We start from the raw sequence: 16,284 nt of genomic DNA, 5'->3' as shown, positions 1-16,284 counted from the left end.
GATGAAGCTGGGGCTCTGGGAGTGAGTTAGCAGCTTCAGTGTTAAGAACACCTAAGTCAGTGGTTCTCAACCTTCCCAATGTGTGACCCCTTAGTGCAGTTCTTCATGTTTTCGTGATTCCCCCAAACCATAAGATTGTTGTCGTTGCTATGGCAAAACTGTAATTTTGCTATTATTATGAGTTGTAATGTAAATATCTGGTTCTCTCATGGTCTTAGGTGACCATTGTTGAAAGGGTTGTTTGACAGGGGTCACGACCCACAGGTTGAGAACCCCTTACCTATATGGCTGTCTCTACTCTTCTGTGATCAGTCCAAGCGACCACAGCACAGCAGAAAATCCAAAATCCCAAGAACTGTAGACATCGGAAGAGCTTTTTTTTTTCCCTTTCCAACTGACCGGCTTGTTCAGTGAAGACCATTCAAGTTCTTGACCAATGTGGGAGGAAATGTGAATGATAAAACATGTTTTAGGAGCTAGCCCATGGTGGTGCATGCCTCTCATCCCAGCTCTCTGGAGGCAGAGGCAGGTGGATCTCTGTGAGTTCGAGGCCAGCCTTATCTACAGAGTGAGGTCCAGGACAGCCAGGGCTACACAGAGAAACCCTGTCTCAGAAAACAGGGTTTTTGTAAAGGTATTGGATACAGGCGTTGATTTGCTCAGCTGGTGGTCCCAGCGGAGGTTATGTTCTAGAACCTTTCACCAAGTTTTCAGGAAGGAATGAATTAAGCAAGTTACTTACTTTCCAGTGGTTCATCTCTAGGGCAGATAAAGAAAATTTGACAGTGTGTACTGTTTTGTATTTGTTTTGTTTTGTTTGTGGGTATGGGCACAAATGTGTGAGTTACTGTTCTGTCGCTGTGAAGACACAGAACTTACCAAAGCAACTTATAAAAAGGTATTTAACTGGGCACATGTTTACAGTTTCAGAGCGTTAGTCCATAACTCTCATGATGGAGACCATGGCAGCAGGCAGGCATGGTACTGGAGCGGTAGCTGAGAGCTTAAATATCTAATCCGCAAGCAGGTGACAGAGAGAGAGACTGGGCTTTTTACACCTCAAAGCCTACCCCGAGTCACTCATCTCTTCCAACAAGGCCACACCTTCTAATCCTGATCCTTCTCAAGTAGTTCTAGTATCTGTGGACCCAGCATTCAAATATATGAGCCTCTGAGAGGCATTCTCATCCAGACCTCCACAGTGTGAACGTGCAGCTTGTGGAAGCCTCGAGTCGCTATTGTGAGGGTTCTTCCTTGATTACTCTTCTCTTTGTTCATTGATGCAGGATCTCTCTGTGAACCAGAGCTCATTGATATGACTAGTCTGGCTCTTCTACTTGCCTCAGGGACCCTTCTCTATGCCTTTCATGTCTGCCTGGCTAGGGATTTGAACCCTGGTCCTCACACTTCCATAGCAAGCACCTTTATCCACAGAGCCATATACCCAACCCCTTTCCTTGCTTTTTATGTTTTTCAAACATTGATTATTGAATTTAGGTATAAATGCATTTGGATATTCTGTGTACCTTTAAACAAAAAAGAAAAATATTTTGTATGAACACCTTTAAAATAACCTTTAAAAAGGGGGGGATTCTGAAAAAGGTATGTTAACAGTGAAGGACAGGAAACAGCTAATTCTGGGAAGAACTGCTGCCAGAAAAGAGAATCTTGTTGCACTGTGAAAAACCTCACAAGAAATGTCCGCTTAGGTTCCTGAATGCATTTCAATTACAGTCAAATGATCAAAACTGAATGTCTGGGGCTGGAAAGAAGGCTCAAAGGCTGAGAATGTTGGCCGCTCTCGCAGAGAACCCAGGTTCAACTTCCAGCACCCACATGACAGCTGTCTGTAACTCCAGTTCCAGGGCATCTCTTTAGGCCTCCATAGGCACTTGGCACACCCGTGGTATATATGCATGCATTAGGCAAAACACCCATGCACATAGATTATAAAAAGAAAGTGAATAGTCTGTCTTTTTCACCTCATGCCTATACTTAGGGATTTCAAAAGATAACTTCTCCAGTCTTCTGTTGATTTGGGAAGCATGGCATGCATTTTAAACATTTAGCATTCCCGAGTCCCCAAGCCCTGGCTTGCTATCAGGTTCAAAGCTACGCATCATTGTCTACTTAAAAATGCTCTGACGGGCCAGAAGAGAAAATGGACACAAATTAAGTCTGTGTGAACTTTCTTCTACAGAACGGGCGCTGCCCAGGCTGAGAACAGCCCCTGCTTTATCATCCTGCTGACTAATCCGTTTGCACATTAACCATAGTTAAAGTACAGTTGAGATACAAGATGACTAACCCGGGCCACCACCTCCTAGAACCCAGGACCTTCACTTCTTTTCCTGTTGCTTTCATGAAATACCCTGACAATAGTAACTTTAGGGTCTATTTCATCTTACAGTTCAGCGTACATTTTGCTCAGTCTGTCTGACCTAGCAGAAAAGTCAAGGCTTTTGAAGCAGCTGAGCACATTGCTTCCCCAGTCGGCAACAGAGAGCAATGAGCGTGTGCGAGCTCATGCCTGCCTCTCCTCCGACACAGTCCTGGATCCCTGCCCTGTGAAATGGTCCTGCCCACAGTTTACCGCAATTAAGATGCATCTTCCCACCTCAATTAATTCAATCAAGATACACTCTGCCTCCCAGTCATTCCTAGAGGCCCATCTCCCTAGTGATTCTAGATGGGTTAGGTTGACATTTAGCGTTAACCACCATACCGTGCCATCCAGGGATCTCATGCTGGTTGAAGACAGCGCCTGAGGGGGCATGAGAGAGGTTAGCACCCCTTATCCCTTCCAGGCCCGCTTCATTCCTACCCCCATAGGAGCAGCCCCTTTTGAGCTGTGCCACTTGGTGGCATGAGCCCCAGGAGCCCCGCTTTGGGCACGGGAGCAGAATAGTAAATTCATCTGTGAGCACCTCCTGGGTGGCGGCCCCGCCCATGAGAACGGTCAGGAGAACTTTTAAGAGCAGGGTTGCTCAGATCCTGACTCAGTTGGTCTGGACGGGCCCAGGCATGGGAACTGCAGTGTAACTGCAAGCCGAGCAGCGTTGAGTGCTGCTGACTCAGAGTCCTGAACTGCAGGTGCACAAAGGAATCACTCACATCTCCTTTCAAAACAAGATGCCTGCGGAGAGACACCCAGTGTCTGGGTCCTGGACAGGGGTGGTTTCAGAAGCTCCAGAGGCCATCTTCAGATGTCTCTCTACCTCGGAACCACTGGTCATGACATCTCTGACTGCATTCTGTGTCTCCGCCCCCAGTTCCTCCGCTCCCACTGACTTAGATTGCATCAGCACTGAGCGTGTGCAAACTTCTGTCACTCTCCCTATAGGAGGCTACGTGACTGTAGCAATTACACTGCAGGAGGTATTATACGGTTAAAAGCGAATGGAAGGCTATATGTTGGTCTTTAGGATAATTCTACAATCTTATGAATGGACTTAGGCACCTGAAGATTAGAGTATTGGCTGGTGTGGGGATCCTGGGCTATCTCCTATAAACCAGCTATGTGTCAATCAGTCATCATCTTGTCTATCTGTTTTTTAAGCCTGTGTGTCAGGCCGGTTGTCTTAGAGAGTTGCCAGTGTTCCAGTCCGGGAATGCAGCTCAGCGGGTTGAATTCTTGCCTAGCTAGCATAGGTGAAGCCCAGGGTTTGGCCCCCAGGACTACATAAACCAGGCATGGTGGTGCAGCCCCTGAGAGATGGAGGCAGGAGTTCAAGGCTATGAGATCCTATCTCAGAGCAGCCAAGCAGGAGGAGTTGGTGAGATGGTTCAGTGGGTAAACGCTCTTGTCACCAGGCCTGCTGACCTATGTTCAGTCCCCCAGAACCTAGATGGTGGAAGGAGAAAACAGACCCCTACAAGTTGCCCTCTGACCTCTACACGTACTACTGGGCATATGGGCAAAATAAACTTAAAATGTAACTTTTAAATTTTATTTATTTATTTATTTATTTATTTTTCAAGACAGTTTCTCTGTGTAGTCCCAGCTATCCTGGACTTGTTTTGTAGACCAGGCTGGCCTCAGACCCACAGAGATCCACATGCCTCTGCCTCCCAAATTCTGGAATTAAAGTCATGCACCACTATGCCTGGCTGTTTTTCGGTTTGTTTGTTTGTTTGTTTGTTTTTAACTTATTTTATGGGTACAGGTGTTTTGCCTGTGGAAGGCAAAAGAGGGTTGTCAGATCCTCCAAAGCAGGAGTTACAGATGGTTGTGAGCCATTGCATTGGGTGCTGGGAATGAAACCCCCAGGGTTTCCCAGCTGAGCACTCAGGGCTCTTAACCACTGACCCGTCTCTCCAGCCCCTAAAATGTGATTTTCTAAATAGATGTTAATGAGAGAAAAGGAAGAGGAGGAAGCCTGGTTGTCTTAAAGGAAATCAGTGGTGTCACCATTTCTTCTGGAAGAGTTGTTGAGGGCGGCTCTCTAGCATGGCTTATGAGAGGACAGCGCGTGATCCACATCAGCTAGTCCCAGACTTATGCCAAGAATGGTACTATCATCATGTGCCTTAAGTGGATGCTTATCACAAAGGTAGAAACACACTGGTTGCCTAGAATTATCCTGAATGTTTTGCCATTATTAATTTGCACATACTTTATCTCAACCTTAGGAGATATTTTCTCGGTCTCATTAAAGGCAGAGTCCACACTAACTGACCCCACAAAAGGGAGGTGAGGAAGGGGGGACACAGGTTGCAGTAGCTGTTCGGATGGGCGGCCTCCCTTTAGCAGCTGTGGTGTCCATCAGCCTTGCTCACTGTGGGGAAAGGCCAGTAAGGAACCCAGGGGTCTTCCAACCCATTCTCAAGGGTCTCACACCTGGTGGTAGGTTTCGGGATTGTGCTGTGTCTCTCTGGCCCGCTGTTTTGCACAGGGATCCTCCTGGTTCTCATTTCTAACAATTTTTAACCACACGCTTTAAAAAGGAATAACATGACATTCAAGCAACAGGTATGAGATATGAAAAGCCAAGACTGAGGGCTTCTTAATTGCCTGTGAGAGGAATGGAAATGTTTGACCTTTGCCTGGCTTTCTTTGCACACACCTATGAGCAGCAGTACCCGGATCTGATGGGCGGATTCTGCCTGCCCAACCCTCTTCTCCGTCAGTCACTTTAAAAAAGGGTGGAGTCCCCTTCTCCCCTCCACGGATGAGACCCAAATATGGCTATTTAGGGGATTCCTCCTCCTGCAAAGGCTTAACCAAAAAAGGTGAAATTGGAGCCAACCTAGTAAGACTCGAATTTTCCTGGGTTTACAAAAAATTAAAGTGTGTGTGTCCATATATATGGAAGTTAGGAGACAACTCAGGTTGTCAGGCTTAGTTGCAAACTTCCTAAGCCACTGAGCCATCTTACAGGACACATGTAGCCTTTGGAGAAAGAAGACGAACCATAGAATGACAAGGACCAATGTTTCTTGGATGTGGCCAAGTGAGCCACAGCTGCCAGGACCACTGAGATTTTCATTTAAGCCAGTAATCTAATTCCAACCTTCCCATGTCCCAGTTGAATCTGGGGTTTTCTGTCTTTACTAATAGGCAATGGAAACTGCTATAAACACCCACGTGTCCATAGCAACACTGAATGACCTCAGCATCTTAAAGTGGAGACTCTGTTATTCCAGGCTTTCTATCTAGGAATAGATACACCCAACTTTAACAAAATCGAAGAAAAGCAAGCTGAGCTATCCATCCTTCAAGAGGATAGTTCTTTAGCATATTTTTGCCCCACCCCCATTTCCGGTTTTTGCCTAAGGATGCAGAGCAGGCCTTCCACAGTAAAGACCTGTTTTCAAGGTTTAATGAAAGTGTTTTACCATTGGTTGTGTCGTCTGCCTGAAGGCTGACTGTGGAGATAATTCTACAAATACTGTTTCAAGCTGTCACAGCTATGCAGGTGGTGGTCACATCTTTAGACCTGCCAGTCTCTCCTTGGGGAGCTTTCAGCCCAAGATTCTAGTCACTTTGAATTAAACTTGGGTTGTTTTCAGAAGAGACTATTATCACTTTGTGTTAAGTTGAACTTTGAGCTGCTGGCTGTTTGAGGTCTTAGCCAGCCTGGTCTATAGAGCGAGTTCCAGGACAGCCAGGGCTACACAGAGAAATCCTGTCAAGAAAAGAAAGAAAGAAAGAAAGAAAGAAAGAAAGAAAGAAAGAAAGAAAGGAAGGAAGGAAGGAAGGAAGGAAGGAAGGAAGGAAGGAAGGAAGGAAGGAAGGAAGGAAGGAAGGAAGGAAAGAAAGAAAGAAAGAAAGAAAGAAAGAAAGAAAGAAAGAGAAAGAAAGAAAGAGGGAGGGAGGGAGGGAGGGAGGGAGGGAGGGAGGAAGGAAGGAAGGAAGGAAAGAAAAAGGAAAGAGGAAGAAAGAAAGAAGGAAAGAAAGAAAGAGGAAGGAAGGAAGGAAAGAAAGAAAGAAAGAAAGAAAGAAAAGAAGGAAAGAAAAAGAATCAGCATTGACCATCATCTCAGCAAAAGTTTATATCATCCAGAAAGCCCCTATGCTAATGTGCTCTCCTCTTCTATGTCTCACCCCAGTGACTCCCCACTCTCACCATGCATGCTAACTTTGCTGTTTCTTCTGCTTATGCAACTCTAAGCTGGGCTCAGAAAAGGGGCATAGTGGCAGAAGACAGCCAGCCTCAAGTGAAAGATTTGCTAGATAGCCCCCAGGGAGATAAGCACCCAGCCTGCTGACATTTGATATGTTGCTTTCTTCCTGGAAGTGCTTGGCCAGCAGTGCTTGGGGAATCCATTCAACACCTCTCAAAGATGGCTCGGTGAGATTGCAGGTCTGCTTGAAGGCAGAGAAATTGCTATTGTGAGTTTCTTAAGTCCATGGGGCTGGTTGGTGATGACGAGCTGACTGGCTCAGCTTTCAGGATGGCCTTGGTTGACCTTCTTCTGTTGAATATAGTTAAATTAGATAGAAACCAATCAGATTTAGAAACCTAAAAGAAACATGCTTCCTTATAGCTTAAATTCTAATTTTAACATAGCTTTGGCTGGACGTGGTAGTACGTACTTGTTACCCCAACTACTGGGGAGGCTGAGGCAGGAAGGTCACAAGGTCAAAGCCAACCTAGTTTTCAAAACAACAAGAAAAAAGACGCCAGAGATTTAGCTCAGTGGTAAAGAACTTTCCTATCATATGGGAGACCCTAAATTCAATCCTGGTACCAGAAGGAGGAGGAGGAGCCTTATAAGGTAGTAGTAGTCAATTTCAAGAAAAGAACTACTTTAGGCAGAAAAGAAGGTCTGCTTTGATTTTGGCATTCCTGCTTGAGTCGATTTTGTTTTTGTTTCTCAGGTAGTACAGGTGGGACTCAAAATCCCTGTGTACCTCAAAATCACGGAGAATGGCCTTGTATTTCAGATCTTCCTGCCTCGGCCTCTTGAGGACCAGAGAAGTGTATGAGCATACTTGGCTTGAATCAGGTTTACTTTTATGGAATCCATGTCTCCAATTTCTTGGTTTGGTTTGGGTTTTTAAAGGAGGATCTTGCGTAGCCTAGATAATATAGCCAAGGGTGACCTTGGATTTCTAATCCTCCTTAATGAGCCCTTATCAAAGGAAATGAGTTAAAGTATATAAATGCATTCTTATTGGGAGGAGGTGGAGAGAGAAAGAAAGGCATGAGCAGAGAGTGAGGAGACAAAGAGAGAGGTGAAAGCTAAAAAAGAGAGCCAGGGAAACCAAAATGTCTAGATTATATAATGAAGGGGAACTTTTTAGCCCCTGCCCCTGGGCTGGAAAGTTCAGGGTAGGGGGAAGGGTATAGGAGCCATACCCTGTAACAGGTAGGAACTGAAGGGTACTGGGAGAAATCCCAACTCTCCTGCCTCCACCTTTCAAGGGCTGGCGTCCTAGCATGTGCTACCACCCCTGACTGACTCAGTTTCATAAAAGACTTCATGCTGTTTGCGCTTGCTATCTCCCTTCATGCTTCCAAGCCACCAGTATTAGCATCTTTTCAGTTGCTGTGATAAAACACCTTGACAAAAAGCAACTGATGGAAAAGTTTCTTTTGGCTTTCCGCAGTTTCAGAGAGGAAAAGCCCGCCGAGGTGGTGGTGGAGGGGGAAAGGCATGCCTGTGAGCCCCAGGCAGGCATGGTGGCTGGAACTGGAATCTGGGAGAGCACATCGTTAGCCCCAACTGCAAAACAGAGAGCAAACAGGAAGTAGGACAAAGCTGTGACCTCTCAAAGCCCACCCACAGGGAGGTACTTCCTTCAGCAAAAAAAAAAAAAAAAAAAAAAAAAAAAAGCACTACTTCCCCAAAACAGGTTCAAATACCTGAGCTCACACAAAGCATTACACCATTTTTGAATGGATACTGTCATTTGTTAACTTCTTTATTTTGTGGTGGGCATGCCATGTGTATGTATAGGAATGATGTGCAGTTATGTGTATGTTTGCAGTTGTATGCGTGCCACAGCTCACATGTAGCCATCAGAGGACAACATTGCAAGAAGTTGGTTCCCCAGAAGCTTATCTTGTTCCTTTGGCCTTCTGTGCTCTCCAGGCTAGCCGACTCATAAGCTTCTGGGCAGTTCTCTAGTATCCGGCTCCATACCGTCACCCCAAGAGTTTTAGGGACCTTAGTTCCAGCCAAAACCAGGGTTTGTGACATCGACACTGAAAAGAATGTGAGGACCAGCCAGTTTGTGAAGTGGGGTTGGGGATTTTAGTGAAGATACAGGCTTAAGCACAGGGTGGGGGATGGGGGTGGGGGATGTGGTTACGAGAATGAGCCCAGCTCAAGAGGGAGGTGGGCCACGCAGGGCGCCTGGTTGAGTCTAAGCTCATTATTTGCACTGCAACAGTTATGTGTAGGATTTTTGCAGAGTTTGAAGTCAGTATCTTATCAGGGGAAGGTTCCCGAGGGCAACTGATAGGGTCACAATTGAGAGGGTAAAAAGACTCACCCACAGGGAGTCTTTCTTTGAGTGTTTCAGGCTCTATCTAGAGACTATGATGAGCTCCTGCCCAAGGTCGTATGCTTTCCGGCTTTAGGCCTGGGTCACCGCTATCTTAGCGTTAAGTATCTATGCGGAAGCAATAGCAACTCACTATCACTGTCCTTTAGAGCTAAGGTTGATTATGCTGGAATTCGCCATAGTTTGGAGAGTCTTCCGGTCCTTTTCTCTGTAATTTTACTCTTTCTGTCCTGCCTCAGGAATGCTGAGGTTGTGCACGGCCTGATCTGGCTCTCTACATGGGTTCCAGGGGCCAGACTCAGGTCATCTCAAGCTTCTATCTCAGCCTCCCAAGTGCTGGGGTTCTAGCTGAAGCCTGCCGAACTCTGTTGAGTGTTAGTCTGCGCTTTACAAACAGAAGCCTGGGGCGGGGGATTGTGGGAAGTTGCTGTTTACCAGCGCTGAGACTACTTTTGGATGCCTGGAGCCCAAGCCCTGGCTCCTTTTAGGCCCTAGCCTGTCTTGAGGCACTCTGTGGGGCAGGGAGGGGACGCAGCACAGGTTCGGGTGGTAGGTTCTTCCTGGCACCAGATTCCCTTGTCATCTTGGTACTTGTAAGCCAGGTGTTCTACGCTAATAACTCTGTAGTCTCAAATTCAGCTTAGCCAACGCAGTTCAACCCGGTGGTTGCTCTCACCTCTCCCTGTGGTCTGAAGAGTGCGCAGACCCTGAAAGTTTGCACAGAGGGATGCAGCATTACATAAATGTAAAAAGCAATGCTCTTCCACGCTATCTCCGCCTCAGTGCATTTGGCTACTGTGTATTTAAAATAATGAAGATTCCAAGTTTAAAAGAGAAATGAGCTGAGACAGATAACAGGCAATCAATTAGGGCCTTTACTTAAAGGTTTGCTTTTTAATTTCTACTCCCTTGTGACTCTCTATCTGTCCTCGGGACTTCCTTCCACTCTCTATGGTTTTTCCCCATGTTCACTTCCTGTCAGTCTGGTTTCTTGCTCTGCCTTTGAGCACCAAGGGCTGACAGTCAGCAGCCGGAATGACCCAACTAGACTAGATAATCGAGCCAACTGGAGCTCTCTCCCACTCTCCTGACATTTTTGCTCTCTCCCTCTTTCCCCTCCCTCTCTCATTTCATCCATCTCTTCCTTTCTTCCCTCTCTCTGTTCCCTACTCTCTTCCTGCCCCCTTCTTCTGGACTTAGCATTAATTCCCAGACCGGGGCTTCTGGGTGTGTCCTGGTTTGTGAGACCAATATGTTCTATTTATTTCCAGACCTGGACTGCAGGGTGTGTCCCGGTTAATAAGGCCAGTGTGTTCTTACTCTCCTCTCTCCTCCGATGCGTAGGGCTGCTGGGATACTATTTTTGGAAAATATTAAGCTCTTGGAGACAGTGACCTCATCATTTAGTCAGGCTTTGGACTCAGTTGAATCGTGTGCAGTGTGGTTGTGATAGTGCCCCTGCTGTCCCTTCTAAGACGAAGATGATGTGTCCACCATCCCCTTGACACGGGAGTGAAAGGCTGTAGGAAGTCAGCGTGCACCGTTTTTAGTAGACTGTCCCCCTGAAACCACTGCGTGCTGCCCGGTGGCTTTGTGTGGGCAGTTTTTTTCCAAGTCGCTCTGAGCCTTCATTTCCTTAACTGTAAAGTGAGTGTAGCATCACTCCCAGGCCCAAAAGGGGACTCTTTCCCGCTGAATTAATGCACCCACGAATTGTTGGAGCACTGTTCGAAAGAATGGAAATGCAAGGTGGTGACTCACTCCTGTTATCCCAGCACCAAGAAGGCTAAGGCAGGAGGATTGCTGTGAGTGTGAGGCCAGCTTGGACCTCACAGTTCAGTTTGAGGTAAAGCAGCCAGAGCTGCATAGCAAGAATACGTCTCAGAACTACAACAAAAATCTAAAGGAGTAAGGCCTTTTTGAGTGGATAAATCGGACCTAGGTTTTTGTCAGACGCACGTTATAACCGAATGGGAGCTGTCAGTTGATACAAGCGTCCCGTGCAAATATCTGAAAGGTGCCAGGGTTTGGCCTGAAACTGGAGCATTTCGGGTTTTGTTCTTTTCCTCAATAAAGCGTCATATTTTAACAAATAACCTTACATAAATCAGAGTCCTCTAGAGAGGTGCAAGGCTTTTTACATTTAAAGGTACCGTATCACAGTTTAACACCAGTATGGCACCAGTGCCAGGATGTGATTTATAGTCTCGACAAGTCTCTTATCGACCAGTGAAAGACAAAGACACTGGGAAAATGGAAACGCATGCCAAGCATATCACAGGGTGTCACCAGGGAAACGATACAGCGTGAAGCAGCCCCTGAGCTCCCCGGGGGTCAGTTGTTGAAGGCTGACGTTATCTAAACTAATCCCCTTAAGAAGTGCCCATGGCCAGGAGAGTCTGTCTGCAGGGGTAGGCGGCGCCCTTGCAGCAGGAGATGCTGTGGAGAGAAGAACCACTGTCTCTGTGCCCACATGCAGGCCTTGGCATAGGAGCTCAGCTGACCCTTCTACCTCCTTTCCTGAAACCCAAAACTCACACAATCACCACACATTCCCAGAGCTGATGTGACAACAGGGCATGGAGAAGCCCACAATCCCCTTTGAATCACCTCCAGTCAGTTAGCAGTATCAGGGGTCCTTACAATAAGGAGGTGACAAAAGAAGTTGCCGAATCCAGCCAGGAAGCACCACCTCGGTCCTCTGAGACCTAGGAGCTGGGCTCATGCAGCTCACACTGGCCAGGAACTCACTACCTGATTGAGGGTGGCCTTCAACCCCTGATCCTCCTGCCTTCACATTCCAAATGCTGGGATCACAGATGTGTGCTACTATGCCCAGGTATGTGGTGCTGGAGGTCAAACCCAGGGCTTCATACTATAAGTAAGTACTACACCAACTGAGCCATATCCCCAGGTACTGATTCAGTTTTAATGGTCACACAACAGCATGCCCTGCTAGCTCTTTTAAAGGGTTATTGGTGGAGCTAAGGCTGTGCTTTGGAGCCTCGGTGCCCTGCGCATTGACGGTCAGCACATTTTGAAATGAATGCTGTTTTCTAAAGCAAGTAGAGGCTGCCATGTTAGAGTTTACCTAAACTCTAGCCTGTACAAAGTATCTGGAGACAACTGGGAAGGAAATTGCCAGTTCATGATCTGCCTATGAAGGTTGGACTGAGTTGCCATTATTTTGCTTCAGAAACCTTCCCTAGAGGAAGAACATTCTGGTAGCTCACATGTAAGTTATTCAGACTCAGGGCCACTTATAAACCTGAACCAACCTTGATGAGAGAGAAAAGCGAACTCCGAGGAGAAACTGTCCCGGCACCGAATATCGGACCGAAATGCTACCTTTCAGAGGCACATCAGAACACTCTAGCTCCTTGGTACGGTCAGGTCTGCCATCTGCTCTGCTGTGTGGTGACTGGGCTCTGATGGGTGGCCAAGAGCTACCAGCGGCAGGGCGAGGCAGCAGATCTAAGGGGGTGTGGGATCCTGGCAAGTTGGCACGTCCTGCCTAGTGAATATTGCATGATGGCAGGATACTTTTCTGTGTGGTATAATTCGTGGCTTCAATAATTAATGCCACCAGTACGTTTCTCAGAGTACTGACGGTAAATAATTTACTGTAATTAGCGAAGAGGCGAAAGATTATTAATTTATCAGACTGAAAAAAAAAAAAAAGGTCCAAGTGGAAAATAACCCCAAGGCCTCACACATACAAGTTCTAATTTGTCCCCACAAATGCCCCCCAAATAGTAAAGTGGTTTTCCATTCACTTCCTGGCCTACTCTTACAGTTGCCTGCTGGTATCTCTGAAAGCTGGTCTGAGTGGTTGGTAGAGATGGCCAGGCTGAGAGCGGGTTTCTGAAGCGCTTTATTGCTGTCTGAGGTTGAGATCTCAGTTCGGTCCAACTGGGTTAGATTTTTGCTTGTTTGTTTGTGAGATTTATGTTAGCTGTCCGCTTCTGAGTGTATATATCTGCACCACATGTGTTCAGAGTGTGTAGAGGCCAAAAAAAAAAGGATGTTGGATTGTCTGGAATGAGAGTTATAGATGGTTATAAGTTGCTGATTATAGATAGATGGTTATAAGTTATAGATGGTTATAAGTTTGAATGTTAGGGACCAAACCTGGGTCATCTGAGCACAGCAATACTCCTAAGACCAAGCCATTTTCCAGCCCCAGCATTAAATTCTAAATTACACACACACACACACACACACACGCACACACACGCGCACACACACAAGATATGTCTCCTTTTGTTGAATCCAGTGACATCCGTCCTTCATTCATTTTTGAATTTTCCTAGGACTAAACAGTAATTTACGTATAATTACTTGCTGTACAGTTTGTTTGTTTGTTTGTTTGTTTGTTTAAATGTCAGAGCTGTGATGTTTTTTTAAGGCTGAGAGGATAGCTCAGTCATGAAAAGACTGGCCATGCAAATGTGAGGACCTGAGTCCCAGCCCCAGAACAAGGTAAAAAGTGAAACTTGGTAACTTGCTTGTATTCTCAGTGCTATTGAGGTCAAGGCAAAAGATCCTTAAAGTTCGCTGGCCAGCCTAATCAAATCGGTAAGTGCCAAGGCAGGGAGAGCCTTCTTCCTCTCAAAAACCAAGATAGACAATTTTTGAAGTATGATACCCAAGGTCATATCACAAACACACACACACAAATACACATACGTGCACCTACATGCACACACATAAAATAAATAATCTGAGTCATTTGGGGTATAGTCACAAATTAGGGGTTTCTGTCATTTGTTGGCTGGTTGGTTCAGTTTGTTTGGTTTTCTAGGCAAGGTCTTATATAGCCTAAGTTAGACTCAAAATCACTCACTGTATAGCAAAAGATGACCTTGAGCCCCTAACCATCCTCTACACAATGGTCCTCAGCCTTCCCAATGTTGTGACCCTTTAATACAGTTCCTCATGTTGTAGTTACCCCAACCATAAAATTATTTTTGTTGCTACTTCATAATTGTGATTTTGCTGCTGTTATGAATCGTAATACAAATGTCTGTGTTTTCCGATGGTCTCAGGTGACCCCTTGTGAAAGGGTCATTTGACTTTCCCCACTTCCGTCCCATGATGGGGTCTGTGGCCATGTCTGTCTCTAATTGCTGAAATTTCATGCTGATGTGCCCTAGCGGGCACCGTGCCACCTTTCACCTCCCATACTCCTCGTCACTCAGTGGATCTTTTTTCTCTGAGAACGCAGGCCTCAGATCTGGGAAAGGACCTTGAGCTGTTTCCTTTTTATCTTCCATTTTACTCCTTTTGCTTTCTGGAAATGTTTGTTGGTTGGTTTGTGGAGGAGAATTTGAACCTCTTGTGTTGATCTTTGTTGTCTTGTGTTTTCTCCTCTTTTTAATTTTAATATTGTTTCGGTGTGCGTTGTATATGTGCATGCGTGTGTCTCCTGTTTCTGCCTCCTGTCTCTTTGTAGAAATGCTGGGATTACAGATGTATCTTGCTTTTTATGTGGGTTCGAGAGGTTGAACTTGGGACAGCAGGCTTCTGTAGCCTTTTATTTTATTTTATTTGTTTATTTATTTTTTTACTGCTGAGCTGTTCCTCCTGTCCTGAAGAGCCATTCTAATTCAATCAAATTTTTGTTGCAATAAGACAAGTACTTTGGAGCCTCCTGAATCTTTGTTTGAAATCCTGGCATGATCTTTGGGTCCATTTTCCATTTTGAGTTCTACAAGTTCATCCACTTTCTCATGAAACTGCAGACAGGCTCCCACATCCTAGGTGGGATTTTTCTATGTAGATTTTCAGCTTCCTCTCTACATGGCCTCACAGTTCAGCTTGTGTCCTTAGAAGACTACAGCATGCCTGAGGCTGCCCAACTGTCCATAATAACTTTCTTGGGCTTTCTCTTCCTCGGCAGCCCATCTCTGTAGACACAAACACCTACATTCTACATTCACAATGAACAAACAGTCCCAAGTTAGAAATGACAGAAAAGTCAAACGCAGACTTCCAGATATTCTACTCTGAAGTTTTGCTCTCAGTCCCCATTGCCTTCGACTACTTCAGAGTTTCTATATTTTCTTTTCTTTTTCTTTCTTTCTTTCTTTCTTTCTTTCTCTCTCTCTCTCTCTCTCCCTCTTTCTTTCTTTTCTTCCCCTTGTTTTTTTCCCTCTTGTTGTTTTTGCTTGTCTGTTTGTTTGTTTGTTTGTTTGTTTGTTTGAGACAGGGTTTCTCTCTGTAGCCTTGGCTCTCTTGGACTCCCTTTGTAGACCAGGCTAGCTTCAGACTCACAGTCATCCACCTGTCTCTGCCTTCTTGAGTGCTGGGATCAAAGGCATGCGTTACCACTCCCAGCTGAGTTTCTGTATTTTCAGCAGGCTTTTTTTACTGAAGACTAGACTGTTGTCAGCCACAGTGATCCTTAGGTATCAGAGTCACTCAGATTGACTGTATTTTGAGAATGGGGGAAAGATTTTAAAGTTGTAGGATTAATTTGAACCAGAAGTGAACTGGTGAAAAGCATGCGAATTAACTTCTCAAGGTCTCCTTTACCCTGCAGATAATGCTAGGGTGCTTTCTTAGGATTTCCACATGAAATATTTGATCAGTATACTTTATTTATCTATTTATTTATTTTGGAGTTTTCAAGACAGGGTTTTTCTATGTTGCCTTGGCTGTCATGAACTCCCTTTGTAGACCAGCCTGGCCTTGAACTCACAAAGATCCGCCTGTCTCTTCCTCCCTGGGTGCTGGGATTACAGGCATGTACCACCGCGACTGACTCTTTATTTATTTTTTAAATGATCTTCTTTGCAAATTGATTATATGGAATGTTTATCCAGGCTTATAAAGAAACATAGATAAATTTTGTGTGTATAAAAAACAAACAAACTGGTATCTCACGTGGATGGCTGATGTTGTGCACTGTTTTATTTTTCAGCATCTAACATTCACGAGGGAGTTTGATTCAGATTCCCTCAGACACTACAGCTGGGCAGCAGACACGTTAGATAATGTGAACTTGGTCTCAAGCCCTGTGCATTCTGGGTAAGTGCTCACATGCCATTATTCCATTACACTCACATTGCATTTATTATTTAGAGTTATCCATGCATTTTGAAAACCTCCATATCTACAAGTATATTCACCTATGAAATATATGCTCATTTGTGAGAGTGTGTGGTTTGCATTTGTGAATCATTTAATAAGTATTTTGGGGACAAGTCTGTCTGCTTTTATTCCTAAAAGCAGAGTATCCGAAAACAATTGATTACTGATATTAGCAAACAATTGATTATCGATACAGCAAATTTCCTGACTGTTGTGATCTTCTTTAAATCTTT

The 16,284-nt window shown here is 45.2% G+C and overlaps 1 protein-coding gene across 27 annotated transcripts in view; it reads left to right on the top strand.

Moving 5' to 3' along the window:
- Nucleotides 1-16,284, top strand: part of Ank3 (ankyrin 3) — a 571,679-nt gene that overhangs the window by 493,341 nt on the left and 62,054 nt on the right. For all 27 annotated transcript variants that reach the window (XM_060369399.1, XM_060369391.1, XM_060369385.1 and 24 more), the window contains one exon: nt 15,882-15,988. In XM_060369399.1, the coding sequence (XP_060225382.1) occupies nt 15,882-15,988 (107 nt within the window). The remainder of the gene's footprint in view (nt 1-15,881; nt 15,989-16,284) is intronic.

This window comes from Meriones unguiculatus, chromosome 16 (assembly GCF_030254825.1).
Source record: "Meriones unguiculatus strain TT.TT164.6M chromosome 16, Bangor_MerUng_6.1, whole genome shotgun sequence".
NCBI lineage: Eukaryota > Metazoa > Chordata > Mammalia > Rodentia > Muridae > Meriones > Meriones unguiculatus.
The sequence above is the reverse complement of the archived record's forward strand: the minus strand, read 5'-3'. Positions and strand labels throughout refer to the sequence as shown.